This window comes from Pelecanus crispus, chromosome 17, assembly GCF_030463565.1.
Source record: "Pelecanus crispus isolate bPelCri1 chromosome 17, bPelCri1.pri, whole genome shotgun sequence".
NCBI lineage: Eukaryota > Metazoa > Chordata > Aves > Pelecaniformes > Pelecanidae > Pelecanus > Pelecanus crispus.
In genome coordinates, this window is record NC_134659.1 from 7,628,427 (window position 1) to 7,655,711 (window position 27,285).

A 27,285-nucleotide genomic window follows, 5' to 3' on the forward strand; every position below is an offset into this window, starting at 1 on the left:
TTAGCCCGCCCTCCGCCTTCTTCCATTGGCTAGACGGCGGGCGACGCGGCCCAATGGGAAGGCGTTGCGGGAGGAAGTGGGGCGAAGGGGCGGGGCGGCGCCTGCGCGCTGCGGGCCCGCTGGCCGGAAGCGGCGGAGCAGAACCCGGCGAGGGCAGCGCGGCGATCCCGCATCCGCCGCCCGTTCCCCCCCGCGCCCCCCGCCGCCGCCGCCATCATGTTCCTCACACGCTCCGAGTACGACCGGTGAGTGCCCTCCCTCCCCTGCCCCCGCCGCCCCTCGCCCGCGCCTCCCCCGCCGCCCCCGGCCATGCGGCTGAGTCACGGGCCTGCGGCCGGTCGCATCCCGGTAGGCCCCGGCCGGCGCCTCTCGCCTGAAGCCGCCGTGGGGGCCGCTCTGAGGAGCTGGCGGGGAGGCCGCAGCCCTGCCGGGCCCTGCCCCAGGGTGTCTGCTCGTCCCCCTGCCCGCCCCACCCGAGCCCGTGGGGGTTCCCGCCTCGCCGGGCACCGGCACAGCCGTCCGGTTCGGGCCGTCCCCTCCCTGCGGCGGGCTCTTTCCCCCTCTTTTTGTTTTCTTTGGCTTTTGGACATCCCGGTTCTGTTGAGTGCAGGGCAAGGGAGGGCACGTCCCGTGTGACCGCGGGCTTCCAGTGTTGCAGGCCCCGAGGCCCCCGGTGCGGGGGGAGGCTGCGTGCGGGGGCCCTGGGGAGGGTCTCATGAGGCTGTAGTTTATGTCGCTAAATGCCTCCTGAAACCAGGTGGCTTTTAGAAAAAAATCCCTTGGAGGGTTCTGCGTGTGGATGGAGTCCCCGGGCACCGCGCTTCTCTTGGCCACCGCACGACAGCTCCGGCGGGGAGGGCAGGGTCGGCTCCTGCCGTGTGCGGTGGGATGCAGGAGCGGTGGAAGCCAGGCTGGGCTGGTGTGTGGGGAGGGTGGGGACGGGATGCGGTGGGGTATCCAGGGAGAGAAACAGGCCTGTGCTGGGAAAACAAAATCCTGCTGTCTCCTGGGGCTGAGAGAAGGCAGGCTGTCTGGAGCACGAAGGCAACATGCTTCCAGCATCCGTAGCATGAAGCGTGCCGTGAAAACAAACCCCCTCCTGACCTGTAACGAGACCTGCAGGCATTGCTTTTGTTCTCTTTCTCCGTAAGCATCCTGAATCCAGGCCCTGCGAGGTCTGCCACGAGGGTGACGGGCTCCAGCGAAGCTGTGACATGTTCCAGCTGCCCCTCCTGCGTTACCTGTCCCCAGCTGGCATCACCCTTCCCGCCATTGCTCTTGAATAAGGAACTGCATTTTTTTGTCATCCTTCACCTTCTTGCCCTTTACACCATCTCTGATGTTGTTCTTGCAGGGGTGTGAACACTTTTTCTCCGGAGGGGAGGCTGTTCCAAGTGGAGTATGCCATCGAGGCCATAAAGGTATCGTCAGCTCCGTCTGGTTGCCAGACTGTGACGTTAAGGGCTTTTTCAAACCTGAAGCCTGGGTTTGGTCAGAAAATAAACCGGGCAGGTTCTGTTTATTCGGGCTTTGGTCTCGCTCTGCAGCGAGGCAGGGTTTGGCCGGCTCCCAGGGCAGCATGCAACGCTGAGCGGGAGCCGCTGCCTTTCCTCGTAGGCGCTGCTCCTGCGTGCGACTGCTCTGGCAGCTCTTTGCCAGCCTTTCACCTGCGGTTTGTAGTAGGGCAGCTGTGTGCCGGTGTTCCCTTCCTTCTGCCCAGCCCAACCTCCTGCAGCACCGCTCTTCTATGGGTTGTGAAAAATCAAAAGCCCATCGATTTCCCCCAAATGCAGGGGAATGTTCTCCTACCGACCGATTTACCCCCAAAGCAAACACAATCCGAAGATGCTAATCCCCAAATGAAACCTGCTAAAAGCTAATGTTGAGGCGAGAGGTCCCGGATGCTCGGACACCGTGACTCTGCCTGCAGAAGTTCACGCTGCCAGCGCGTCGTGCGCTTCGTGTCCGTAAACGCTTGTCTGGGATCAGAGGAGTGCCCTGCTTTCTCTCGCTCCCTGAGCTAATGCAGTGTTCTCTTCTGCTCTGTGGGCTTTATAAAGACAGAGTCTCTTCAAAAACCCCAACGTGGCTTTTCTCTCGCTAGGTCACCTTTCCTTTTCTTAGCTCAATGCTGTTGCAGCTTGGAGTGGGTCACCGGTTGCTCAGGTGAATTTTAAAACCTGAAGGTAAAGGTTGTCACGAGCAAACGAACCTGCCTCTGCAGAGCCCAGTGGCCTTTCTGGGGCGTTAAGGGTTCTTAATGGAGAAACGTTCTTGTTTCTGAGAATGTGGGCATTGATTGGGAATAAGTTTAAATTTGGGAGAAACTGGTTAAGCGATGAAGCAAAGAAGCTCTGAGCAGGCCTCTGTTTGGACTGGGGAAAAGGAGGGTGCTGGCTTTATCTTCCCTGTACTGCTTTAGCTCGTTGAAGCATTACTTAAATGAGGAGGCAAAGAGTAATAATGTTTATTAAGGCATTGGGAAGTAAAAGCTCTCAGACGGACATCAGTCACCGTGCTGACTTTATGATTACAAATGCATCGACTAGAGTAGCAATCATACAGAAGCCTTCTGGCTTCTCCCTTTTTTTCCAGATATATGCCCGTAAGCTTACCGACAAAACTGCTGCAGCTCGGGCGGCTCTTGCGGCACGTTATGCGTGGTGCCCGTGCGTTAGGGGTGTAGGAGGAGTTTTTATTCCTGTGCTGTAGCTTCATTAACAAAAATACATCTGAAATGACATCAGGTGTCCCTTCTTCCCCTGGGGTTTGTGCGCAGCTGTGGCAGGCTGTGTGCTTAAAGGACGGGAGCGTTGGGCAACGTCTAAAACCGCGAGTGCCTGCAATGGGGAGATTCCCCTCTGCGGTTGTAGGTGTAGCTACCTGCGGAAGTTGCCGCTAAAATTATACCACGTAGCCTGATTTGGCTATTTGGAGTCAGCATCTCCACGCTGCAGCTGGCACAGTTATTCCGGTAAATTCCCCAGCGTGGAAAAGCTGCGAGTGCTGGGAGCGAGGTAGGGGCTGCCAGGAGTCCGTGAGATCTGGCCGCCCTCGGCTGCGCTCGTGGCTGTGGTGACACTGTGGTGCCCTGCGAGACCAGGGTAAAACTTGCTGCGCTCTCGGCTGCAGGTGGTTAACTGCTGCCTGGAAAACGGCAAAATGCTCTCGTTCCCATTGTAAATTTTGTGGGTACGAGGACACTTGGGAGAAGAGGAGCTAATGGAAAGGAAAATGCCCAAGCCAGAAGTACAGATGGAGTCAGAATTAAGGCAGTTATGTGAAATCCTCCTCTCTCGCTTTAAAATTTAATTTCTGTCTTGCAAAGGAAGATTTGCAAGGCCTTTAAAATTCATAAGGCTTTAAGCTGTAAAAATTGATGTTGCCTGGGGAAGAGATTAACGGCTTGCAGCAGCCCTGCTGGGTTCTGATGAACTAATCAGCTGGGAAGTAGCATGGGTTTAACCTTTCCAGTTTCCTAGTTCAAGTCATAACCTTTAAAATTTGGTGTGCAAAGCCGTAGAGTCTTGCGGGTGGGTTTCTGTGTTGGTGATGCGATCGGCTCCAAAGCAAAGCGCCTACAAATAATAAGAGTCAAAATTAGCATTGCACCGTTTATATTTATGCGAGCTGTCGCGGCCAGACCCTGTGTCGGGCGCGGGTGGCGGTAACTGTGGTGGTTTTCAGCTCGGCTCCACGGCCATCGGGATCCAGACCTCGGAGGGCGTCTGCCTGGCCGTGGAGAAGAGGATCACCTCCCCGCTCATGGAACCCAGCAGCATCGAGAAGATTGTAGAAATCGATTCCCACATAGGTAAGGAGAAAGAAGGGAGCTTTGGGTGCCCAGCTGGTAGAGCCCTGGGAGCATCCCTCAAGTTTTGGATATATCTCTGTGTGTATACACCTATAAAAAAGAAGACTCTGTCCCCTGGGAGTTTCGGAAGCTGCAGTTCAGGGCTAGCCTTCCCTGCAGGCAGCTCTGCCGAGGCAAGCGGGAATGCTCATCCCTCCCAGTGAACACCAGGTCCTGGTCGCTGGTTTTCCAGGCTCCAGGCCAGCAGGACATAGTTACAGGAGCAGGAAGAGGCAGCTGAAGCCACCCCCCCCCCCTCCCACCTCAGTGACCTCCCTCGTGAAAGCTCATCCCAAATTTAGATCTGGGAGGGCAGGGAATTACTGCAAAAGGCTTGACTGGAGGCCAGTTTTCCTCGGAGCACTAATGTTAGCCTGTACCCCTGCTCGCGGCAGCCTCCTGCACCGTGAGGGGGCCCGCGACGGGCTCATTACCAAATATGTCGCCTTGAAAAGCAGGAGACCTCCAAAATACCCATGTTGCTGATGACATGGCTCATGGAAGGATCTCTCGAAGGGTCTAATTTCCTCCTCCCGTGTGCTTGCGGGACAGCCCCTCTCTTCCTGGAGCAGGATCTGTGCTGGAGGCTCCGGCTGCATCCCCCCAGCTATGCGTTAGCCAGCCCTCCCCATGGAGGGGGTGAACGAGTTCCCCTTCCAAGCAGGTTGCGTTTCTGTCGGTTAGCTTCTCTTGGAAGGCCTCAAATGTGGCTCCTTTATCCGGTTCAGATTTGGGGTGGGTGGGAGGCGTGACTGGCAGATCTCAGTAGGTACCTGCCCTTCAGCTGGGTGACCATCCCTGCTCTTGAGCAAATCCGTTCCCACCCCGTCCTCCTTCCCTTCCGGCAAGCTGCGGCGCGGCTGCGTGCTCCCATGCAGGGACCACTCCGCCCTGCAGCCTTTTGTGTTTCACCGCGGGCTTTGGGAAGTCTGGGGGAAGAGCGCGTCGCAAATAATCGCTGAAACGACTCGTGTTTTCCCTCTCTGATTCCAGGGTGTGCCATGAGTGGCTTAATAGCCGATGCAAAGACTTTAATTGATAAAGCAAGAGTGGAGACTCAGGTAAGGCTTGACGTTTCTCTTCTTAAAACATCAGCACTGGTCTTAGAATCATAGAATCACGGAATCATTTAGGTTGGAAAAGACCTTTAAGATCATCCAGTCCAACCATTAACCTACACTACCAAGTCCACAAGTCTTGGGGGCATCTCAGAAGTCTCTGGCACAGGAAGATCCTTACAGCAAAGGAGCCGGCGTGGAGTGGGAGGCTTGTGGGGAGCGAGGCTTCCCTCATGGGGCTTTTGCAGAGCAAACAGGTGGAGTCTCCCCTGTATTTTTTTTCTTCTTTGGCATTGCGCATTTGGTGGGAATCTTATGGCAGGTTTGCCAGCGGTCTCTTAGCGCTGGCAGATGTGCTCCAGTGAATGTGTGGGGCCGTGTATCGGACTTTGTTTTGACAAAAGGCTGGTTATATTGGTTAGAGTTTTGACCCCTTAAACTTAACTCAGTGCCTCAGGTACTCTGAGGTCCCAGGTACAAATCTGTAGTAAAGGCTTTCTCTGTGGAGTTTTCCTGCATGCCAGCCTTCCTCCTGCCTCTGGAGAACCAGATAACCCCATTGCTTCGGAAACAGATACTGGGATAAAGTGCTCCCTGTTGGCATCCCAAGGCCTAGGTATTCCAAGGCTTCTGGGGGATTCCTACACAAACTTCCCAGCTTATTCTGCACGTCCCGCTCTCTTCCTGGTGTTTCCCTCCTGTGGCTGAAGGGGCTGTGCCCCGGGTGCCGGCAGCCTGCCCGCAGGGGCCGGAGGGAAGCTGTCTTTGTGGCTACGCAGGATATCACTCCAGCCCGCCGTGCGAATGATCCAGGATTGTCGTATTTTGGGAACAAGGTGATAATTTGAATCTTTATTGTTTTTTCTGCAGAATCACTGGTTCACCTACAACGAAACCATGACAGTGGAGAGCGTGACGCAGGCCGTGTCCAACCTGGCGCTGCAGTTTGGGGAGGAGGACGCGGACCCGGGGGCGATGGTGTGGAGCTGGGGGTGCTCTGGGGAGGTGCTGTTGGCTCCGCTCTGGCTTTGCCCTCGGCCTTGCCTAACCTGTTGGCTCCTTTCTGTTGCAGTCTCGTCCGTTTGGTGTCGCGCTGCTTTTCGGAGGAGTTGATGAGAAGGGACCCCAGCTGTAAGTTCGGCTCTCTTAATCCAGGCCAGCTCTGGGAAGAGACAAAACCTCTACTGAAACTTCCCCGGACATTTTAATGACTTGATTCTGGGATTTTACTTATGCAAAACACTTGGGCTTTATCCCATTATGTACCTGATGTGTGTGTTAATGCTTTTAAACCCTTCCTTTCAAAGGACGGGTTGCAGCAGCCTGAGCACTGGCTGCTTGTTCAGGGTTGAAGAGAACGCCGAGTTTTCACTGAATCCTCGCTTTTTTAATGTGGTTTCCTGGGCGGGAGGGAGACGTTGAAGCTCTCCTCGTCCCGAGTTTATTCTTACCTTTCCCTAAAGGACTAGCAGAGCCACCGGTAACATAATATGAGGAGCCTGCTGTAACATTCCTTGGGGAGGTGGTGGAGTGCTTGTAACCTGAACTTGCGTGCTTCAAACACTCAGCCTCCGCTGGAGGTGGGAACGGCTCAGCAGAGCCAGCCCAATAAGGTCTCCCCATGGTCTCCCTCCCAGGACCAGTAGTGAAAACTTGCTGGTTTTATTAAAAAAAGTAAGCTAAGGGGGGAGAATAAAAAGGAAAATGATTCCGCTCTGAGCACGGAGGGCAGTGTCAGGAGTGTATAGCTCTCCTTCTAGCTTACCAGCCCAGCGTGGGTCTGTAGGTGACTCTGGCGCTCCTCAAACCTTGGTCCCCTCTGCGTGCCAGGAGGGGAGACGCGCTGCTCTGCTAATCGCAGCAGCCCCCCGAGGCCGCTGGGCGTACGGGAGGAGGCTGGATGCAGCGAGGGGCTGCTGCGAGCTCTGCCCCGCGTCGGCAGCCAAGCTGTCGCTCCCGAGGAACCCTTGCTCTTCCCCAGCCCTGAGCCGTGCAGAGAGCTCTGGGGAGCGCTGTGGGCCTGGTGGGAAAGCCCTTGGGGTGCCACGGCGTGGGACGGGGTGCAGCGGCCATTCACCCTCCCACCCGTGTTCCCGCAGGTTTCACATGGACCCGTCGGGGACGTTTGTTCAGTGCGATGCCAGAGCAATCGGCTCCGCCTCGGAAGGCGCACAGAGCTCTCTGCAAGAGGTTTACCATAAGGTAAAAGGCTGGATTGGGGCTGACATCTCACAAGTTACAGAGGTACCTCATGACCTACGAGGATCCGCTAGTTTCCTTCCCGATGAGTGATTCATAAGACTCTGCTTGCGCTATAGAAGGAGGTGCGCGAGCTTCTCGGGGTGGGACTCGGTCCTTGGCAGTTGATCCCGTGATTAGATGTCAGTGCTGAGCTGCCGGGTGAGGATCTCTACGACGAGGAGTGCTACTACCAGCAGCTTCCCCTGGGCTGCAGCTGGAACACGAGACCGGTGTCTGAGATGCCGGTCTCTGCCTCTAGCGGGTGATAATTAAGACCATGTCGGGAAGTACACTATAAATAAAAGAACTGCTGTACGAACGCTGCCGGTCGGCATCGGGGCTCAGTATGGATGCAGCCTGAAGCGTAAGCAAGTGGCTTCGTTTCACTGGGTCTGTTAAGCCGGTGAAGTTAATGGCTTTTACGCCGCGAGTACTGGTCCTATTTGATATTAAATAGAGACTTTCTTCCCTCCACGAGGAGGGAGCTGCCCGTTTTATGTGGTAAGAAACCAAATGCTGTAATGAAAAGCACAATTGATGGTGTTGATTGCTGTGAAGGCTTCCAGCCTAAGACTCAATAACCTCATTTGCTCACTAGCAGAATTGTCCAAGTTCTGGGCTCCGTGGCTTGTTAACTGTCTTCCAAGTGCAAAGTTACTGCAAACACAGCTATCGTCACTCTTTGAATATTGCGCAGCCCTCTGGCTCTAGTTCCCCCTCATGCAGGGATTTACGTAATTAAAGCATGAAGGCTTCTGCCAAGAGGGAGTCCGGCTTTTCAGCGCTTCCGCTGGAGCTTGTTGGGGGGAACCGCTTGATAGACGGTAGCTGGTGAAGGGAAATGGCCCCTCGTGTCCCGATCCTGACAGTAAGGTTTGTGTGCCCAGATTAACAGTTCTTAAGCTTTGTAAAAAGTTTTACGGAAGCGGAGAGTCGCCGTCCTTGCAATTGTCACTGTCCTGCCCTGAACGGTGCGCTTTGATCTCTTGTTGATGCTGTAGATAACTTGATAAGCTTTTAAATTTGCTGCCAGTGACAGCTTAAAGGATTTGAGAAGAGCGGGAGGGAGAGCAGCGCGCTTTCGCAGTCAAAGGGGTAACGTACAATGTTGAGCATCAACAATGTGATTAACGGGTGATTTGTCTTACAGTCGATGACGCTGAAAGAAGCGATCAAATCTTCCCTCGTCATCCTGAAACAAGTTATGGAGGAGAAACTGAACGCAACCAACATTGAGGTAACCGCGACTCCGTTAGCAGTGCGTGATCGCGGCTTGCGGCGCTTGGCGCGGAGCAGAAGTCTGCGCTGCCTGTAGCCTTTGCTTCCTCGGCACAAATCCTGCTGGCTGCGCAGCGAGTGTCTCCGTAGTGTCTTGCATTTTAAACGTCCAGGTGAGAAAGCTGCCCGCTTGCTTTCTGGAGAGGAAGGGTTGCCTCTGCTTCTAGAGCAAGGAATGAGTTGGTGGAGCGGTTCAGGACTTCCCAAGCCGACGGCTGGCTGGCTGCAGATGTTCTTGCGCTTCCAAGCTGCCCGTTGTAGCGTGTTGTGTGCGGCACGTTGGAAAGGCTGGAGCTTTCTTTTGACTTCTAGAGGTGTGCAGCCCGGCCCTTTTGCCTGGCTAATCCACGAGTGCTGGCAGACACGATTCTCCTGGGGCTCCCTGGACGTGGGCTGGAGCCCCTGCTGACCTTACACAGGAACCTGTCGTGCCAGCCGGATTGCTTTTTCTTCCCCTGGGTTTAGCCATTCTTTTTTTCCCTGGTACTTGTAATATTAGAAGGAATGAAAATTATACAGCTTCTGGACTTGCTATATTCAGTCTTGGGCCGGTGCCAAAAATCTGTTGGACAGGAGGACCACGGAGGTGAAGCCTCCAGGAACGAATGTGCTCCTCTAAACCTCCGGCTTTTACCCGCAAGCGGCCAGGCTCGCAGAGCTCAGCTCGACCCGAGCGCGCAGCGCTCTCGGAGATCCCCGCAAGCGGAGTGGTACCTGTCCCCTTCAACCCTGCTCGTTAGACTTGTAATGCTCCTTTTTAGGTAGCAAAGGTAAAAACCCTTCCAGTTTGTTAGTGATAATGGATAGATGATGAGCAAGGCTGGCGTATAGAGTTTGCTTCTATTTCTGGCGGGTTATGAGACACTAGACCTTTTCAAATCATGTCATTCCGACTCCTGAGCTGCTCTCCTCCCGCCGTTCTCCCATTCCTTTCCTCTCAGCGCTGGGAACCCCTTTCCCAAACAGCCTAAAAGCACGCACCCCCTTGTTTTTTATTAAATACTGCTGCTGGGGACCCTTCCTGACACGAATAACCAGCTTCCTTTGGGGGGAAGGGGCCAGCAGCACGCTGAAAACTTAGATGCTGTGTCCAGAAACGATGCCGGCCGGCTGAAATCTGCTGCCCCAAGTGCAGTCCCAACCCGCACTGATCAGTTCTCTCTTGATCAGCTTCAGGTCTCTTCTGGAAGAGCCGCGGTACAGTGCGAAGAAATTGAGGCAGAGGAGCGTGTACAGTATCCTTATGTCATGTCCCCGTTTAACAGGGCTTAACTGTGCTTGGCAAAGCTCTGAACGTGTTGAGGAATCATATCAGGGTTAAGTATGAGAAGAATGTGCTGAGGATTAAAAGGTTTCTATTGACTCAAGTCACCCTTCTGGCTCAAAATCTCCTACCTGAAGTAGCCGCTTTGCTTTCTAGCTTTTTAGAAGTATGTGGTGCTCCGGTTTATTTACTCTAGCCGCTTCCCCCTCTTGTGTGGGATTTTCCATCTAGCAGCAAAGAGAAGGGGCGAAGTGTGGCCATGGAAGAGTTAAATCCCTTGGCAGCAAAGGTCAGGAGCCTTAAACAATGTTATGCTTTTAAATTAATTACTTCCCTGTGAAGCCTGTAAGAAAATAGTTGCCTAAAGCTTTTGTTTGTGGGGAGAAGATGAGGCACAGGTTCGAGCAGGCGTGGAAAAGCGGAGCAGTTGGTGTCTCTGCATCCCTGCTTTGGGTTGCAGGGTGCATATATGTGTGTTGTCAAGTCCATTTGGGTCTAGCATCAGGCCAGCGCCCATGCAGGTGATTTGAGGGGCCTAAAGTGGCATCTGCAAGCGTCTCTGACTTGTCTGGGAATGCCAGATAAAACCTGGGCTGCCAGGGGCTCTCGGGCTGAGTGTTTGGGACGTTTCTCCTTGAAAAAAGCTTATGGCTACCCTCCCTCTACCCCAAAAGCATGGCCTATGCTCCCATCACAGAATCATCAAATCGTTGAGGTTGGAAAAGACCTTTAAGATCATCCAGTCATTAACATAACACTACCAAGTCCACCACTAAACCAATTAAGGGTAGAATAATAATTAATTTCATGTTTCCTGGTTTGGTGGCTGGATTATTTTTAATGAAAGTAAAAACTAGGAATCATTAAGGTTGGAAAGGATCTCTAAGATCATCAGTCCAACCATCAACCCAACACCCCCATGCCCACTAAACCATGGCCCAAAGTGCCACCTCTGCCTGTTTTTTGAACCCCTCCAGGGATGGGGACTCCCCCACCTCTCTGGGCAGCCTGTTCCAATGCTTGACCACCCTTTCCGTGAAGAAATTTTTCCTAATTTCCAACCTAAACCTCCCCTGGCGCAGCTTAAGCCCATTTCCTCTCATCCTATCGCTAACTACTTGGGGGAAGAGACCAGCACCCCCTCCCTGCCCCCTCCTGCCAGGAGCTGCAGAGCGATCAGGTCTCCCCTCAGCCTCCTCTTCTCCAGGCTGAACAACCCGTTCCAGTTTATGGATGACCTTGCCAGGTCCCAGTTTATGGGTGACCTTGCAAGCAGAGAAGCCTAGGAAGAGCTCTGGGATTTGCCAGGACCCTCTGCAGCTTTCCTTCAGCTTATTGCAACCAAAACACTTTGATCCCTTAAGAGTACAGATACGTGCCCGGTGCCGGGGGGTGCCTGTGGGTGAGGTCTGGAGCATCCCAGCTAGCTCCTGCAGCTCTCTGGATTGCCCACCCGCGGCAGCTGTCTGTATCTCGGGCTCTCACGCCGTGAGCTAGGTGCGAACAAAAGTCCCGCTCGCATTCCTCTTCCAGTCTTGTCCTTCTTCAAGTATCTCTCGTCTCGGTGTTCGCCCCGTGAAATGTCTCAGCTGTCTGCGCTGGACGCTGCCTCCCTCTGCTCCTGGCGGAGGGGCAGGGCGGAGCGCGTTGCCCCCCAGCTTCGTCCCTTGGGCTTTGCCTTGGGCAGAGATCTCTTTGGCCTGCTCGTGCAGGGCACCGGGCAGCTGCGAGGTGCACCGTGGCTCGCTTATTGTCGGTGTTTGGTGATCGAAACGCAGGTTTGCCTCTGCCTCGGTTTCCCAGAGCTACCCCTCGGTCCCCTTTCGAGTGTTTTGCTATCTCGGTTCTCTTAAGGCATGTAACAGGGCAGGATTTGTCCCCTTGGCTGGTTAGTGGAGGAGAAGAGGCACTTGTGCTGAGGGCCGCGCTGAACTGCAGCAAGAACCGCCCCTCTCCGAGGCGGGTTTGACGAAGGGCTCGCATTAACGGGGTTTTTCTCCCCAGCAAGCAGAAGCAGAACCTGCTTCTTCCCAATAGACGTTCCCTGCTGCTGCTACTATGAGGAGACTGAGTCAATTAAAAGCTATTTCTGTGGCAGGCAGCTATTTTAGGGAATCAAAGAGCATGTTACGGGGTGGAATGATCTTGCTGGGCTGGCAGATCAGGCAGCCGAGAAGGAACAGCTGCTCCGTCTGCTGCGGCTGCTCTCTGTTCCCTGCCCCATGCTGTCACTTCACATACGCAGGCACACTTAACCCCTTGCTCCTTCTCTTTCAGCTTGCCACAGTGGAGCCCGGGATGAAGTTCCACATGTACACAAAAGAGGAGCTTGAAGAGGTCATCAAGGATATTTGAAAAGGAGAGAGACTCCCTCAAAGGCTCATTCCCCCTCGATCAAAGCGAACTGACTCTCGGTTCCTTCCAGTACCTGTGATTTTATTTTCCAGCAGCATCTGTAATTGCTCTTCTTAGAAGGCTCTTGAGGTTTTTTTACAGTTTCTGTACATAACTGATCTCTACAATAAGAGGAAATGAGAATAAATCATTTTGTTACTCTATCCTGGCTTCCTCATCACGGAGGTAGGGGGACACCGTTTAGAGCCAAAATGGGGGGCAGATGAGGGCAACATCTGCTGCCGAAGCCGGTGCTGGGCAACGCAGCGGCTGCCAGGCCCGCGGCGCTGCCGTCGCCGTACGCGCTGCCGTCCTCGCTGGCTGTGGCAGTTGCAAGTCTCCCTCTCCTGGAGAGCGTGGTGATACCGCGTCAGGAGATCCATGCGTGATTTCACACGAGTCTTGAAAAATGTTAGATTTTTAGATCTGCTCATACCTGTTTGGTGCATTCCCCTGGTCCTTCTCCAGGTTTGTTTTTTTTTTGTTTTTTTGTCTGTAATGGCTTACCTGAAGCTCTGACTCCTTCCCAGGGAAGAAATCCATAAACCAGGCTTGGGGTTTGTGTTTCCTTCTGGTGGGAGCCTGGAAACACCCATAACAACTCTGATAGACCGGAGCCCACCACATGGGAATAGGTCTGGGGTTAACGGGACAGTCCCTTACCTCTTAAATCGTGCAGGTACCACTTAATTTTGGGAGTAGTCTCCTTCTGACCAGCAAACTTCTGCTCATCCGCTTCACAGGCCTTGTCGCTTTTGTTTCTCCTTCTCCAGCAGACGTCTCTATCCTTGTCCTCAAAATAGCATCTGAGCATTGAAGATCAGTCTGATTAAGGGAATAAGCTGAGATTAGCAAAGTATTTTCCTACAAAATCATGCCCGCGTGGTCAGCGCAGCTCCGGGGGCTGGAAAGGCAGCTCTGCCGTGGTCCCCGGCAGCTTGCTCGACGCGAACGTCGGCAGGCGGCGGAGGCTGCTCCGCTCTGTCCTGTTTTGAGAAATCACAATTTCACCCTGAACAAAACAACGTTGTCTGCTGTGGAAGAGACGGACGCGGCCTGCGCTGCTGCTGCTGCCGGGAGGGGCTTTGCCCTGGTAAGTGGGGACGTTTCCAGCGTTACCTCTGACTGGAATGAGTAGCTTTCCTCTTGGTTCAGCGCTAGGGATCGTCTGCCGGTCTCCGGCGGGTGTTTCATCACTCGGCAAAGCCAAGCAGTCGCAGCAAACTGCGGCTGATGTCATGCCTGCTGGCCTCTACCCTTTGCGGAAGGGAAAATGCCAATCCTCTTAATTTTTTTTCCTCTCTTGCTGTTGCCAGACAGATGCAGGAAGGGAAGCCAGGTCTTCATGGCTGGAAGATCAGTCCGTGGATAACCTCAATATTCAGAATAGCCGAGAGCCCTCCTCTCAGGAGTTCTGCTGTGAGTTTCCCCTCTTTGCATAACAGTCTAAAGGAAACAAATTGGATCATCGGGCGATGCCTAGGTTGTGGTACGGGTTGAATACCGCACCTATACCTGCAGGTAGAAGAGCAAACGTAACAAATAATTAGTTGATGGACTTACCCTTTGGGGAGACCTTCCTTGCAGCCTAAATGTGGGGAAACAAGCCTGACTGCGCAGCTTTGGAGTGCCGTACCCGGCCGCCGTGCCACTCCTCATCCCCGAAATGAATTTGAGGCAGTGCTGCGGGCGGCTTGGGCGCGGGAGCTCGCCTATCCTGAATATCCAGCGGGCCGGGATGATAGCAGGGCCCTGCCCCAAGCGTCACCCTCGTAAAACCACGCCGTAAGTGAGACTGGGGCTGCTGTTGGCTGGTGTGTGTGTGGGAGGTATCGATGCCCTTTATCCTTAACGTGCTCCAAAGCTTTGTATCGTCCCAAAGCTCGGTCAACATGACCCTTGGGAAGGAAGCCGACGGGCGTCCCAACTGTTGTAAAACCGCCCTGCCCCATGAAAAACCCTGCTGTTCTGGGAGGTAGTGCCCTTCCTAGGTTTGTTTGTGTTCTGGGAAACACAAAAAGCTAATTCTTCCCAACGTGGCACTGGGCAGAAAATGCTCCTTTATGCCCTTGCCCTCGTCACACGGTTTGCTGGGGGCAGCATCACATGAGAGCGGCTCCTCTCCAAGTGGGAAAATCGAGGCTTTGTGCTCCTTATCTGATCCGTCTTGGCAAGTGAAAAGCTTGAGCCCTTTCCAGACAGGCGCGAGGGCCAAACGCAGGAGCGGGCTGAGGGCAGTGGAGCCCTGCGTGCCGGCGTCCCCCCGGCTGTTCGATACCTGCCCCTTTCGGGGGTCAGCTGGGCCGTGCCCCCCAGGCGGCTCGTGGCACAGCAGGCTTCCTTGCCTTTCACACGTCAAACCTGTCGATTGTCTTTTTTTTTTTTTTTTTTTTTTTTTTTCGGGGAGGAAGCCAGAAGGATGACGCAGCAATAAAATGAAAATTTCCTCTTTTTGCAAAAGAGAGAGGGCCTGGAGCTGGCTGAGGCGCCCGCGCGGGTGCGGTGGGAGGCTTAACCCCCCCTCCGCGACGCTGCAGACCCCGAGTGCTGCCCCGGTCCCCTTCCCCGCGCTGCCCTGAGCTGGGGGGGCCCTTGCATGGCATTGGGGGTGCGGAGCCCCCCTCTCCGGGGTTTGGGGGGGGGGGGTTTGTTGCTTCATGCATTGCACCAACGCTCCCCGGCGAGGGCAGGGCTCCAGCCCGCTTGTGCAACGCGACCGCCGTGCAAGGGTGTAACTGTCACCTGGCACGAAAACACTCGGCTCTGCCTGTACCGGCGCCGGGGAAAGCGGGGGGAGGCAGCCAGCCCCGGGGGGCACCCGCTGCTGCCCCCCGTGCCCCCCCCCCGCCAGCTGCGCACCCCCAAAAGCAGGTGCTGAGCCCCACGGGCAGCCCCAGCCCCCCCCAGGCCTCGCACTTCCCCCGGTGGCTTCCCCCGCTCCGCCCCGGGACCCCCCTTCCCGGGGGCTCCGCGCCCCGCTGGGGCCGGGGGTCCCGCACCGCGGGGCGGCTGCACCTTGCGAATGGGCCGGGGGCGGGCCCGGCTGCCCGCCGCTTCGGCCAATCAGAAAATCGTCCCGCCGCTCCCCCTCCTTCCGCGCCGCCAATCAGAGGGCTGTCGCTAGGTAAGTTAGAGCCCGCGTTCAAAAGAGAGCGGTCGGGCTCGCACCCATCGTTCAAGCGCTGTCGGCCAATCACGGGAGGCGGAGGGCGGTGATTGACAGAGGAAGGGGCTAACCAGAAGGCGCGGGGCGGGGCGGGCCTCCGGGGAGGCGTGCCGCGGCCCTGAGCGGCGTCTCCCGCAGCCAACCACGGCGGGGGGGCGCGGCGGGAGGGCGCGGCGCGGGGCGGCGACCGCCAATGGGAGGCGGGGGGCGGGGGGCGGCGGCCCCGGTGGCGGGGCGGCGGCGGCGGCCGGAGTCGCCATGGGGCCGCGCGGGGCGGCGCGGCTGGCGCTGGGGCTGGCGCTGGCGCTGGGGGCGGCGGGGGCGGCGCTGGGGCTGCGGCTGCGGCACCGGGCCCGCTCCCCCGGCGGCGGCGGCGGAGGCGGCGGGGGGCTGGCGGCGGCGGCGGGCGGCGAGGCCTGCGGCAGCCTGCGCGGCGTCCCGGCCGCCCTCGGCAACAACACGCACCAGGTGAGCCGGCGGGCGGGGCTGCGGGCCCGGGCGGGCGGACGGACGGACGGACGGACGGACGGACGGACACCGCCCAGAGCCACCGGGCGGGGGGACCGGGGATCCCCCGGTAGTTACCGGGGGGAGCGGGACACACACACACCCCCCCCCTGCTGCGGCCGGGGCAGGCGGACAGACGGACACCCCCGCCCCGCCCCGGCCGGTGCCTTATGGGCTGGACGGACAGACAGCTCCCCGCCCTGTGCCCTGACAGTGCCTGGCGCGGGCAGGTGACTTCTGGGGGCGGGACAGACGGACAGACAGACAGACAGACAGGCATGCCCCCCTACATCCCTTGGGCTGGACGGACAGACAGGCAGACAGGCATACCCCCCTACATCCCTTGGGCTGGACAGTGGATGGACAGACAGACAGACAGACAGGCATGCCCCCCTACATCCCTTGGGCTGGACGGACAGACAGGCAGACAGGCATACCCCCCTACATCCCTTGGGCTGGACAGTGGATGGACAGACAGACAGACAGACAGGCATGCCCCCCTACATCCCTTGGGCTGGACGGACAGACAGATAGACAGACAGGCATGCCCCCCTACATCCCTTGGGCTGGACGGACAGACAGATAGACAGACAGGCATGCCCCCCTACATCCCTTGGGCTGGACGGACAGACAGACAGGCATGCCCCCCTACATCCCTTGGGCTGGACGGACAGACAGACAGACAGGCATGCCCCCCTACATCCCTTGGGCTGGACGGACAGACAGATAGACAGACAGGCATGCCCCCCTACATCCCTTGGGCTGGACGGACAGACAGACAGCTCCCCGCCCTGTGCCCTGACAGTGCCTGGCGCGGGCAGGTGACTTCTTCGGGGGCGGGACGGACGGACAGACAGACAGGCATGCCCCCCCCCTACATCCCTTGGGCTGGACGGACAGACAGACATCCCCCCCTACATCCCCTGGGATGGACAGGCGGACAGACAGATAGATGCTCCCTGCCCCCCATATCTCCTGGGATGGACAGAGAGACGTTCCCCTCCCCACGTCCCCTGGGACGGACAGACAGACCCCGCTCCCCCTGTGCCTGCTAGGGCAGGACTGACAGACATTCCCGCAAGAGACAGACAGACAGACACAGGCACCTGCTGCAGCAGGACGGGTGCCAGGAGCAGCGACGGACAGACAGACAGACAGACAGCGGCGGGGTGGCAGAGCACCCCCTGCCCCCCTTAACCCCCCGGCAGGGAGCAGACCCCGCCAAGCCCCCACGGATGGACAGATGGACTCAGGACAGGGCGGAAAGACAGACAGACAGACAGACAGCCATTGCAGGGGGATCCTGACCTCATCCCTGGCAGGGGCGGCTGCGGGTTGAACGTTAACCCCGGGGCTGGCACCGCTCCCCGGGGCGTGGGGGGGCGGGGATCTGCACCAGGATCCGTGCTGGGATCCATGCTGGGATCCATGCTGGGATCTGCACCGGGATCTGCACCAGGATCCATGCTGGGATCCATGCTGGGATCCGTGCTGGGATCCGTGCTGGGATCCATGCTGGGATCTGCACCAGGATCCGTGCTGGGATCCGTGCTGGGATCCATGCTGGGATCTGCACCAGGATCCGTGCTGGGATCCGTGCTGGGATCCATGCTGGGATCCATGCTGGGATCTGCACCGGATCTGCACCAGGATCCGTGCTGGGATCCATGCTGGGATCCATGCTGGGATCCGTGCTGGGATCCGTGCTGGGATCCATGCTGGGATCCATGCTGGGATCTGCACCAGGATCCGTGCTGGGATCCGTGCTGGGATCCATGCTGGGATCCATGCTGGGATCTGCACCGGGATCTGCACCAGGATCCATGCTGGGATCTGCACTGGGATCTGCACCAGGATCCATGCTGGGATCCATGCTGGGATCCATGCTGGGGTCTGCACCGGGATCTGCACCAGGATCCGTGCTGGGATCCATGCTGGGATCCATGCTGGGATCTGCACCGGGATCTGCACCAGGATCCGTGCTGGGATCCACGCTGGGATCTGTGCCGGGATCTGCGCCGGGATCTGCACCAGGATCCGTGCTGGGATCCATGCTGGGATCCATGCTGGGATCTGCACCGGGATCTGCACCAGGATCCGTGCTGGGATCCGTGCTGGGATCCGTGCTGGGATCCGTGCTGGGATCCATGCTGGGATCTGCACCAGGATCCGTGCTGGGATCCGTGCTGGGATCCATGCTGGGATCTGCACCGGGATCTGCACCAGGATCCATGCTGGGATCCATGCTGGGATCCATGCTGGGGTCTGCACCGGGATCTGCACCAGGATCCGTGCTGGGATCCATGCTGGGATCTGCACCGGGATCTGCACCAGGATCCGTGCTGGGATCCACGCTGGGATCTGTGCCGGGATCTGCGCCGGGATCTGCTGGCTCCCGGCCCACCAGCTGCACCCGCTCTGCCGGCCCGGCCGGTTGTTGGTTGCCGCTCGGCAGCGGTGGGTTTGCGAGCCCAGTTTGACCAGTCCTTTGACTGGTCCGGCGCCGATCTACGTCTCTTTCCCCCCTTTTTCCCCCCCTTTTTTTTTTTTTTGTCCCCCGTAACGAGATGCCTGCCGCGGAGCGGGACGCGGGGGACACGGTGCCACGCGGGGGACCCCTCCTGCCACCTCGCCCCGCGGGCAACGGCGACAGCCACGGGCAGAGCCGGGGGGCTGCCGGCCGCCCCGTCCCCAGGCGCCCCGCGGGCGTCCCCAGCCGTCCCCACCCCGCTGCCAGGCACTGCTCCCGCCCAAACCGGTGTCCCCCGGTGCCACCGAGGGGGTCTCCGGCTCGCAGGCAGCTGCCGGCACCCTGCCCGCTCCGGGAGGGCTCTGGGAGCTTTTTCCAGTGTCTGAGTGGGGCGGGGGGGGGTCCCCAGCGCGGTGGGGGGGGCTGAGCGGCGCAGAGGGGACCCTCCCGCACCCGTGTGCCGCGGGGACACGTTAGGGTCACCTTCCTGGGGGGTGGGTGGGGGGGGGAAGGGCACCGGGGGTCCGGTGTCCCCCCGGGAAGGGGTGGCTGTGGGGTGCACTGCAGCCCTGCCCGGGGGGGTTCAGGGGGTCCGGCGCTCGTCCCCCCCCCCACGGCTGTAGCAACGCTTTTGCCGTCTCTTCCCTCGCAGTGCATCTTCGACGACCTCAGCGGCTCCGTGTCACTCTCCTGGGGTGGGCGACAGCACGGGGGTAAGCAGCGTGGGGGTGCTGGGGGGCGGCGGTGGGGAGCCCACGGCTTGGGGGGGGGGGGGGCCCTTGGGTGCCCGGGTGCGACTCTGCCTGTCTGCCTCTCCCTGCCCAGGTCGTCCTTGTCCTGACGACGTTCCAGGTGCCGCTGGTGATCATGAGCTTCGGGCAGTCCAAACTCTACCGCAGGTCAGCCCCCCCGCCGCCCCCGGCCCCCCGCGGGTGGCACACCGGGGACCCGCACGCTCGCCGGCGCGGGGAGCAGCCCCCGAGCCCCCGCGCCGGCTCACGGCCGTGCCGATTCCTCCCTCCCAGCGAGGACTATGGGAAAACCTTCAAGGACATCACCAGCCTCATCAACAACACCTTCATCCGGACCGAGTTCGGCATGGCTATCGGCCCGGAGAACTCCGGAAAGGTAGGAGGGGGCGGCGTGCCGGTTCACCAGGACCCCGCCTCTGCGCCCAGCAGCCCCCCAGCCCCGGCTCGATGGATCGCGGTGATTTTTCTTCTGGAGCTCCCGGCACGGCTGAGCCCCCTCCTTCCCCGCACCCAGGTCATCCTGACGGGCGACGTCTCCGGCGGCAGCCGCGGCGGCAGGATCTTCCGCTCCTGTGATTTCGCCAAGAATTTTGTCCAGACGGATCTGCCCTTCCACCCGCTGGTGCAGATCACCTACCACCCCCAAAACTCGAACTGCCTGCTGGCCCTCAGCACCGAGGTGAGGGCCGGGGAGCCAGGATGGGACCGCGGCTGGGGGTGGCGAAGGCTCGGTGCTTCCCCAGGGATGAGCCGGATCGTGGCCGCGTGTGCTGGGCTCCGTGCCCGGAGGATGCGCGTGGCGCCAGGATGGAGCGGGGGACGTGGTTGGGGCTGGGGGTTTGCAACCCCAGAGTTGGGGGGAGGCTCTTGGGGGGGGTGGGGGGTGGTCGGCCATAACCAACCTCTGGGCTCTCGCAGAACGGCCTCTGGGTCTCCAGGGATTTCGGAGAGAAGTGGGAGGAGATCCACAAAGCCGTCTGCCTGGCCAAGTGGTGAGTGGCTGCCCATTTTGCAGGGGTGGGGGAATGATTTTAGGGGTGCTGATTGCAGCCTGAGCAGGCGGGGGGACACCCACCCAAGCCCCTCGGCGCGATGCCACAGCCCAGGGATGAATCTTCGGGCAGTGGCGTCCCGGGCCATCGTGTCCCAGCTGCTTTTGGGTGTCCCCCCCCGCCCCTTCTCTTCCCCAGGGGTGCGAACGACACCATCTTCTTCACCACCTACCTGAACAACTCCTGCAGTAAGTACTTGGTCTTGAGTCTGGGGTCCCCATCGCTTTGGGGGTCCCAGCAGAAAAGCTGGGATTAGCTGGGAGTACCCAGAGCTGGGACACCGGAATGGGACATATTGGGACACCGGGAGGGGGACACGGCTCCAGTGACAGCTGACGAAGCTGGAGGCAGCTCCGGGCTCGTTAATCCACCGTCCCTTCTTCTTAAGAAGCTGATCTGGGGTTACTGGAGCTAAAGAAAACCTCCGACTTCGGCAAAACCTTCAAGGTCATCGGCACCAAGATTTACTCCTTCGGGCTGGGAGGACGCTTTCTTTTCGCCTCCGTCATGACAGAGAAGGTCCTTGTCCCCCTTCCCGGCGCTGCCGAGAGCAGGCAGCGGCGGCTCGTCCCTGCCTGCGGCTCTCCCCGGCGTCCCCTTCCTCTCCCTGCGAGGAGGATGAAGGATGACGATGCTTTGGCTCCCCAGGGTACCACGAGGCGCATTCACGTCTCCCTGGACCAAGGCGAGACCTGGAACATGGCCCAGCTCCCCTCCGTCGGGCACGAGCAGTTTTACTCCATCCTGGCCGCTAACGACGACCTGGTGTTCATGCACGTGGACGAACCGGGCGGTGAGCGGGACCGGGCTGCGTGTGATGGGGACAGGGGGACATCCTGGGGCTGGGACAACTGGAAACCTCTCTCCTCACCCGAGCCCGGGGCTCTCCCGCGCAACGGTAGCTCCGCTGTGCCTTGGAGGAAGGGCTTTCTCATTAAGGCGTCGCTAATTAGCAGGCTGCTTGCTCCGGTTTGCAGCGTGGAGGGGACCGTGACCACGCTGGGTCCTTTTTGCGGCACCCGGGGGGGTTCGCTGGTGCCGACGCCAATGTGACGGCCCCGTGGGAGCAGCCCCCCCGGCTCCCCCCTCACTGCTGTCCCCACGTCCCTCTCGCAGACACGGGTTTTGGCACCATCTACACCTCCGACGACCGCGGCGTCGTTTACTCCAAGTCCTTGGAGCGGCACCTCTACACCACCACCGGCGGGGAGGACCGACTTCACCAACGTCACCTCGCTGCGGGGCATCTACATCACCAGCGTCCTCTCCGAAGGTGGGCGGCCACGTCTCCGTGCCTCCCCGCCCCAAAACTGGGGTTGTGCCTCCCCAGGGATGGGATCTGGGTCCTGGGGGGGCTGGAGGGCAGCGTGACCCCGTGCAGGGCGGGTGAGGACGTGCCGGGCATCCTCCCGACGCCGTCGGCTCTTCCTCCTCCTCCCACCAGACAACTCCATCCAGTCCGTGATCACTTTTGACCGTGGTGGCGAGTGGGTGCCGCTGAGGAAACCCAAAAACACCACCTGTGACTCCACGGCCCGGAGCAAGGAAGAGGTGGTCCGTCCCCCCCGGGGGGTCCCGGTGCCGCTCCCCTGGGTGCCCCCTCTCTTGGCTCTGCCAAGGGGATGCTCGGGGGCGAGCGAACCCATCCTGCCGCTCCCACCAGAGATGCCGAGGGCGTGGGGCCAGCCCCGTGCGGGCCACACCACGGGGCTGTGGGTCGCACCGTGGGGCTGCATGGCAAGCCCCGAGCCGGCTGGGGGGGTCCTGGGGGTGCTCCCCGGCACCCACCGGGAGTTAACGGGCAAATCCGCCCCCTCCGTCCCTCGTGCCCGCTCCCCGCGGGCTCCTGGACGGGCTCTCCTCTTGCGCTTGCAGTGCAGCCTCCACATCCACGCCTCCTACAGCATCTCCCAGAAGCTGAACGTCCCCATGGCTCCCCTCTCCGAGCCCAACGCCGTCGGCATCGTCATCGCCCACGGTACCGAGCCCCGCCGGGGCGGGGTGGCGGGGACAGGGAGCCTGTGTCTGTGTGTGCGCGTGTGTCCCCGTTCACGCTGTCATAGAATCAGAGACTCACAGAATCACAGAATCGTTGAGGTTGGAAAAGCCCTTTAAGATCATCCAGTCCAACCATTAACCCAACACTACCACGTCCACCACTAAACCAATTAAGGGGAGAGGAATAATTAATTTCATGTTTCCTGGCTTGGCGGCTGGTTATTTTAATGAAAGTAAAAACTAGGAATCATTAAGGTTGGAAACGACCTCTAAGATCATCAGCCCAACCATCAACCCAACACCCCCCATGCCCACCAAACCATGTCCCCAAGTGCCACCTCTGCCCGTTTTTTGAGCCCCTCCAGGGATGGGGACTCCCCCACCTCTCTGGGCAGCCTCTTCCAATGCTTGACCACCCTTTCCGTAAAGAAATTTTTCCTAATATCCGATCTAAACCTCGCAGGGAGCGTCGGGGGGGCCATCTCGGTGATGAGCCCCGACGTCTACATCTCGGACGACGGGGGGCTACACCTGGGCGCGGATGCTGGAGGGGCCGCACCATTATGCCATCCTGGACTCGGGCGGTCTCATCGTCGCCATCGAGCACACCAGCCAGCCCGTCAACGCCATCGAGTAGGCGCAGGCTCCCCGTGCTGCGGGGGGGCTCGCTGGTTTTTTGGCGGGGGGCGCGGGCGGGTGCTGCGGGGGAGGTGCCTCCCGGACCGCCCGGGTGCTGATTGACCCCTCGCGTGCCAGGTTCTCGACGGACGAAGGGCAGTGCTGGTATAAGTACACTTTCTCCAAGGACCCCATCATCTTCACCGGCCTGGCGTCCGAGCCGGGGGCTCGCTCCATGAACGTCAGCGTCTGGGGCTTCCGGGGCAACTTGTTCTCCCGGCAGTGGGTCTCCTACACCATCGACTTCAGCGAGCTGCTCAGCAGGACCTGTGAGAGCTGCCGGCGCTGGGCTGGGGACAGTCGGGGCTGGGCTGGGGACAGTCGGGGCTGGGGACAACCAGGGCTGGGCTGGGGATGACTGGGGCTGGGGACAACCAGGGCTGGGCTAGGGACAGACAGGACAGGGGACAACCGGGACTGGGGACAACCAGGGCTGGGGACAGCCAGGACAGGGGGACAACCGGGGCTGGGGACAGCCAGGACAGGACAACCGGGGCTGGGCTGGGGATGACCGGGGCTGGGGACAACCAGGGCTGGGCTAGGGACAGCCAGGACAGGGGACAACCGGGGCTAGGGACAACCGGGGCTAGGGACAGCCAGGACAGGGGACAACCAGGGCTGGGCTGGGGACAACCAGGGCTGGGCTGGGGATGACCGGGGCTGGGCTGGGGACAGCCGGGGCTGGGGACAACCAGGGTTGGGGATGACCAAGGCTGGGCTGGGGACAACCGGGGCTGGGCTGGGGACAGCTGGAACTGGGGATGGCTGGGGCTGGGCTGGGGACGACCAGGGCTGGGGACGACAGGGACTGGGGACAGCCAGAGCTGGGGATGACTGAGGCTGGGCTGGGGAGAGCTGGAACTCGGGACAACCAGGGCTGGGCTGGGGACGACCAAGGCTGGGCTGGGGACGACAGGGGCTGGGGACGACAGGGGCTGGGGGCGACAGGGGCTGGGGACAGCCAGGGCTGGGGACGACCGAGGCTGGGCTGGGCTGGGGACAACGGGTCTGGGGACAACCGGGGCTGGGGACAGCTGGGGCTGGGGACAACCAGGGCTGGGCTGGGGGACGCCTTTGCCCCCCGTACCTCGGTGCAGGCAATGTTAGCCCCTCTCCAGGGGCGCGTGGCCCGCGGTCCCCACCGCGGGGACAGTGTGACGGGGGGAGCGCTCGGCGTTTCCGCTCCCTGCCCGTGGCTCGTGCCGGGCTGTTCCCCGCCGGCGCAGCGTGCCGCCGGCTGCCGCGGTGGGGCTGTCTCCCGGGGACCCCCGCTTTGGCCGTGCCATCGAGCCCTCTCCCGCGCAGGCGAGGACAAGGACTACACCATCTGGCTGGCGCACTCCAGCGATCCCAGTGACCCCAGTGACGGCTGCATACTGGGCTACAAGGAGCAATACCGACGTCTCCGCAAGTCCTCCGTCTGCAAGAACGGCCGGGACTACATGGTGACCAAGCAGCCGTCCGTCTGTCCCTGCACGCTGGAGGATTTCCTCTGGTAGCCTCCATCCTCACGGCTCCCACCTTCTGCCCCCGTTTCGGGCCGGATGTCACTCTCCTTTAGCCTGGCTCCCCGCTGGGTCCCCGAGCGCGTTCTCATCTGCTTTCCCCCTTCTTCCCGCAGCGATTTTGGCTACTACCGCCCGGAGAACCAGTCTGTCTGCGTGGAGCAGCCGGAGCTGAAGGGACACGACCTGGAATTCTGCCTCTACGGCACGCGGGAGCTGCTCAAGACCAGTGGGTAAAGCTTGGCCGGTGTCAATGCTGGAGCTGGGGGTGGGGAGGCACAGGGTGGAACCCCCAAATCCCCAGGGAATCCTTCACCCTGCACCCAGCACCCAGCGGGGACAGATCCTGCCCCATCGCCTTGGATTGGGGCTGATGGTCCCTGGGAAGCGGCTGTGGGAGCTGTGGGATCACCAGGCGTCACCTCCCCATCTCCAGGTACCGGAAAATCCCCGGGGACAAGTGTTCGGGAGGGGAGAACCCGAGCCGGGAGGAGACGGACATGAAGAAGAAATGCACCAGCAACTTCCTCAGCCCCAGCCAGCTGGTAGGTGACGGTGACACCGGCCGGGCGCGGGGACGGCTCTGGGCATCGGGCCACCTCCTGCCTGCGCCCGTGGAGCCAACGCGCTTGCGATGGGCAGGACTCTGCTGCCTAAATCCGCCCGCGGCCCTCTGGCCTGCCTGAATCCTGGCTGGGTGCCGCGGGGACGTCGTGGCTTTTATCCCCCGGGATAAACCGGGGCGCTGGCTATGTTTGGGGGGGGACGTTGGTACCCGCCCGCCGCTGGACTCTTCCTCCTCTCCCTGCAGGCAGCGTCCACCAGCTCCACCCCCATCATCCTGGCCGTCGTGGCCGTGCTGCTTGTCACCGCCGTGGCCGGAGTCCTCCTCATCAAGAAATACGTCTGCGGGGGCAGGTGAGGAGCCGAGCCGTGGCCGGATGCTCCCCCCGGCACCGCCGCAGGGCAGGGACGACGCTGCCCGTCCCCAAATCTGCCGGCAAAACCAGCCTGGGGGCTGACTTTGCGCTGGAGCGGCTGCGGAGCGCCCACCCCGGCGCTGCCTGCGCTCCGCTTTTGGCAGGATGAGCGTGGCCCGGGGCGGGCGGGGGGGGCTCGCCGGAGGTGCGGGCGGCGCAGTCACGTCCTCGTCCCCCCCCTCCACCGCCATCTCTGCTCCTGCCAGGTTCCTGGTCCATCGCTACTCCGTCCTCCGGCAGCACGCCGAGGCCAACGGCGTGGAGGGGATGGACGCGCTGGACCCCCGGCACCCCGACCGGCAAGCGCGGCTACCACGATGACTCTGACGAGGTGAGCGCGGGGGGCGCGGCGACGGGACCCCCCCCTCCGGCTCCCGTGGGTCTGTTGGGGGGCAGTCGGGGACCCGTGGCGGGGCCGGCGGTGGGTGACGGTCCCGTCTCTCCCCAGGACCTCCTGGAGTAGCGGCACGGCAGCGCAGACGCCGGGGACGCGCCGCGACGCTGCCCGCACCCCTCCGCCGCGCAGGCAGGGCCCCCCCGCGCAGGCAGGGCCCCCCCCCCCCTTGCACCCACTGCCTGCGCCGGCCGGGGGTGGCTTTGCTGCTGGGGTGGGCTGGGGGGGACGCGCAGGATTTTAATTTAACTCCGCTTCCTTCCCCCGCGATGGGGGGGGGGGGATGTCTTTTATTTTTCCCTTTTGTGGACTGGTTTATTTTAGGGACGACAGAGCAGCCCCCCGACCCCCCCCCAGCAGCAGCAGCCCCGAGGACGAGCCCCGAGGTGTCCCCGCTGCCGGGGGGGGGGGGGTTGATGCAGCTTCCCCCCCCCCACCTCCTTGCTGCCTCTTTCTTTTCTCCAAAGCAATACGAGCCGGGCGGTCTGCACTCCTGCCAGGCCCCCCCCCGGCCCCCCCAATTTGGCAGGGGGGGTCCCCATGGCCATGGGGTGACTGCCCAGCTCTGGACACCCCCCGCTGCCCCCCTGTCCCGTCCCCCCCCCGCCCCGGGCTGGCCTTGGCCGAGGGAAACGCAGCAATAATGAATTTAAAGCTTGAAACTCTTTAACCATGGGCTTGGGGGGCGGGGGGGGGGGTCAGCCCTGGGCACCCCCCCAAACCGGCAGCGGTGCAGGCAGGATGGGGGGGGCTGAGAGCAGCCCCCCCCCCCCCAATGGCGGGTCTGGCAGCACCCCTGGCCCCCCGCCCCGCCTTGCACCCTGCCAGGTTTCGGTCCCAGCACTGTTACAGTCGCGTTACACTGGAAATCCCCTTTTGGGGAGGGGGGGCTGCACCCCACAACAGCCCCCCCCCCCGCTCAGCCGGGGTGCGGGGGCTTTGCCTGCCCCCCCACCCGGCTCCGGGGACGCCGTGGGCGCGTTGGCATGAGGGTGCAGCAGGACGGGGAGGTGCAGACCCCCCCCCCCCCCCCCCAAACCCTATGCCCCTCCCGCCCCACCGCGCCTATCGCGATATGGCCGCGCTGTCGTGCCCCCGCGGCTTCCTCCCTCGCCCCGGTGACTGTACAAAGCCTGCTGCCCGCCCCGGCACGGCACGGCACGCCGAGCGCCGGCGGGATGGGGGGGGCCGCGGCCCCGGCACCTCCTGCGTGTGCTTCGGTGTCCCCGTGGGGCTCGCCGGGGACGGGGACGGAGCGTAACCCCCTGACTAAAAGCCATAGCCCCGTGCCCACCCCCCTGACCCCCCGGCCTGCCTGGGGGACGCAGCGAGGCCCGTGCGTGGTTCGGCGAGGAAACCGGGACGGCTCCTAACTCTGTACTCGCCATGTTCTGTGTATTACACGAGCGGTGCGCCCCGGGGCTCCGTTTTGGTGCCAGCCTCGTTTAATCTCTTCATCAACGATCTGGATGAGGGGATTGAGTGCGCCCTCAGTAAGTTTGCAGATGACACCAAGTTGGGCGGGAGCGTCGATCTGCTCGAGGGTAGGAAGCTCTGCAGAGGATCTGGCCAGGCTGGACCGATGGGCCAAGGCCCAGACCATGAGGTTCAACAAGGCCAAGTGCCGGGTCCTGCACTTGGGTCACAACAACCCCATGCAACGCTGCAGGCTTGGGGAAGAGTGGCTGGAAAGCT

The 27,285-nt window shown here is 60.7% G+C and overlaps 2 protein-coding genes across 3 annotated transcripts; both read left to right on the forward strand.

The window, feature by feature from the left end:
• The first annotated feature begins 197 nt into the window (after nt 1-197).
• On the forward strand, nt 198-12,252 carry PSMA5 (proteasome 20S subunit alpha 5). 2 transcript variants are annotated; one of them, XM_075722222.1, is made up of 9 exons: nt 198-245; nt 1,355-1,421; nt 3,688-3,814; nt 4,847-4,914; nt 5,782-5,889; nt 5,984-6,042; nt 7,011-7,113; nt 8,303-8,389; nt 11,972-12,252. In XM_075722222.1, exons 1-9 carry the CDS (start codon nt 217-219, stop codon nt 12,047-12,049), a joined length of 726 nt encoding a protein of 241 aa, XP_075578337.1. In that variant the 5' UTR covers nt 198-216; the 3' UTR covers nt 12,050-12,252. The 2 variants fall into 2 exon arrangements, with proteins under 2 accessions (XP_075578337.1, XP_075578336.1); XM_075722221.1 differs by lacking the exon at nt 11,972-12,252 and adding an exon at nt 9,601-10,418.
• Nucleotides 12,253-15,670: 3,418 nt separating this feature from the next.
• SORT1 (sortilin 1) lies at nt 15,671-25,659 on the forward strand. The gene is given in 23 exon segments (XM_075722560.1): nt 15,671-15,722; nt 18,884-18,944; nt 19,057-19,130; nt 19,257-19,359; nt 19,498-19,662; nt 19,902-19,975; nt 20,174-20,223; nt 20,424-20,554; nt 20,684-20,828; nt 21,152-21,246; nt 21,248-21,308; nt 21,480-21,586; nt 21,911-22,013; nt 22,497-22,552; nt 22,554-22,666; nt 22,790-22,980; nt 24,017-24,206; nt 24,333-24,449; nt 24,653-24,761; nt 25,028-25,134; nt 25,403-25,478; nt 25,480-25,527; nt 25,645-25,659. Coding segments are annotated over 21 exon segments (2,088 nt in total). The 5' UTR covers nt 15,671-15,722; nt 18,884-18,944; nt 19,057-19,098.
• Nucleotides 25,660-27,285: the final 1,626 nt, after the last annotated feature.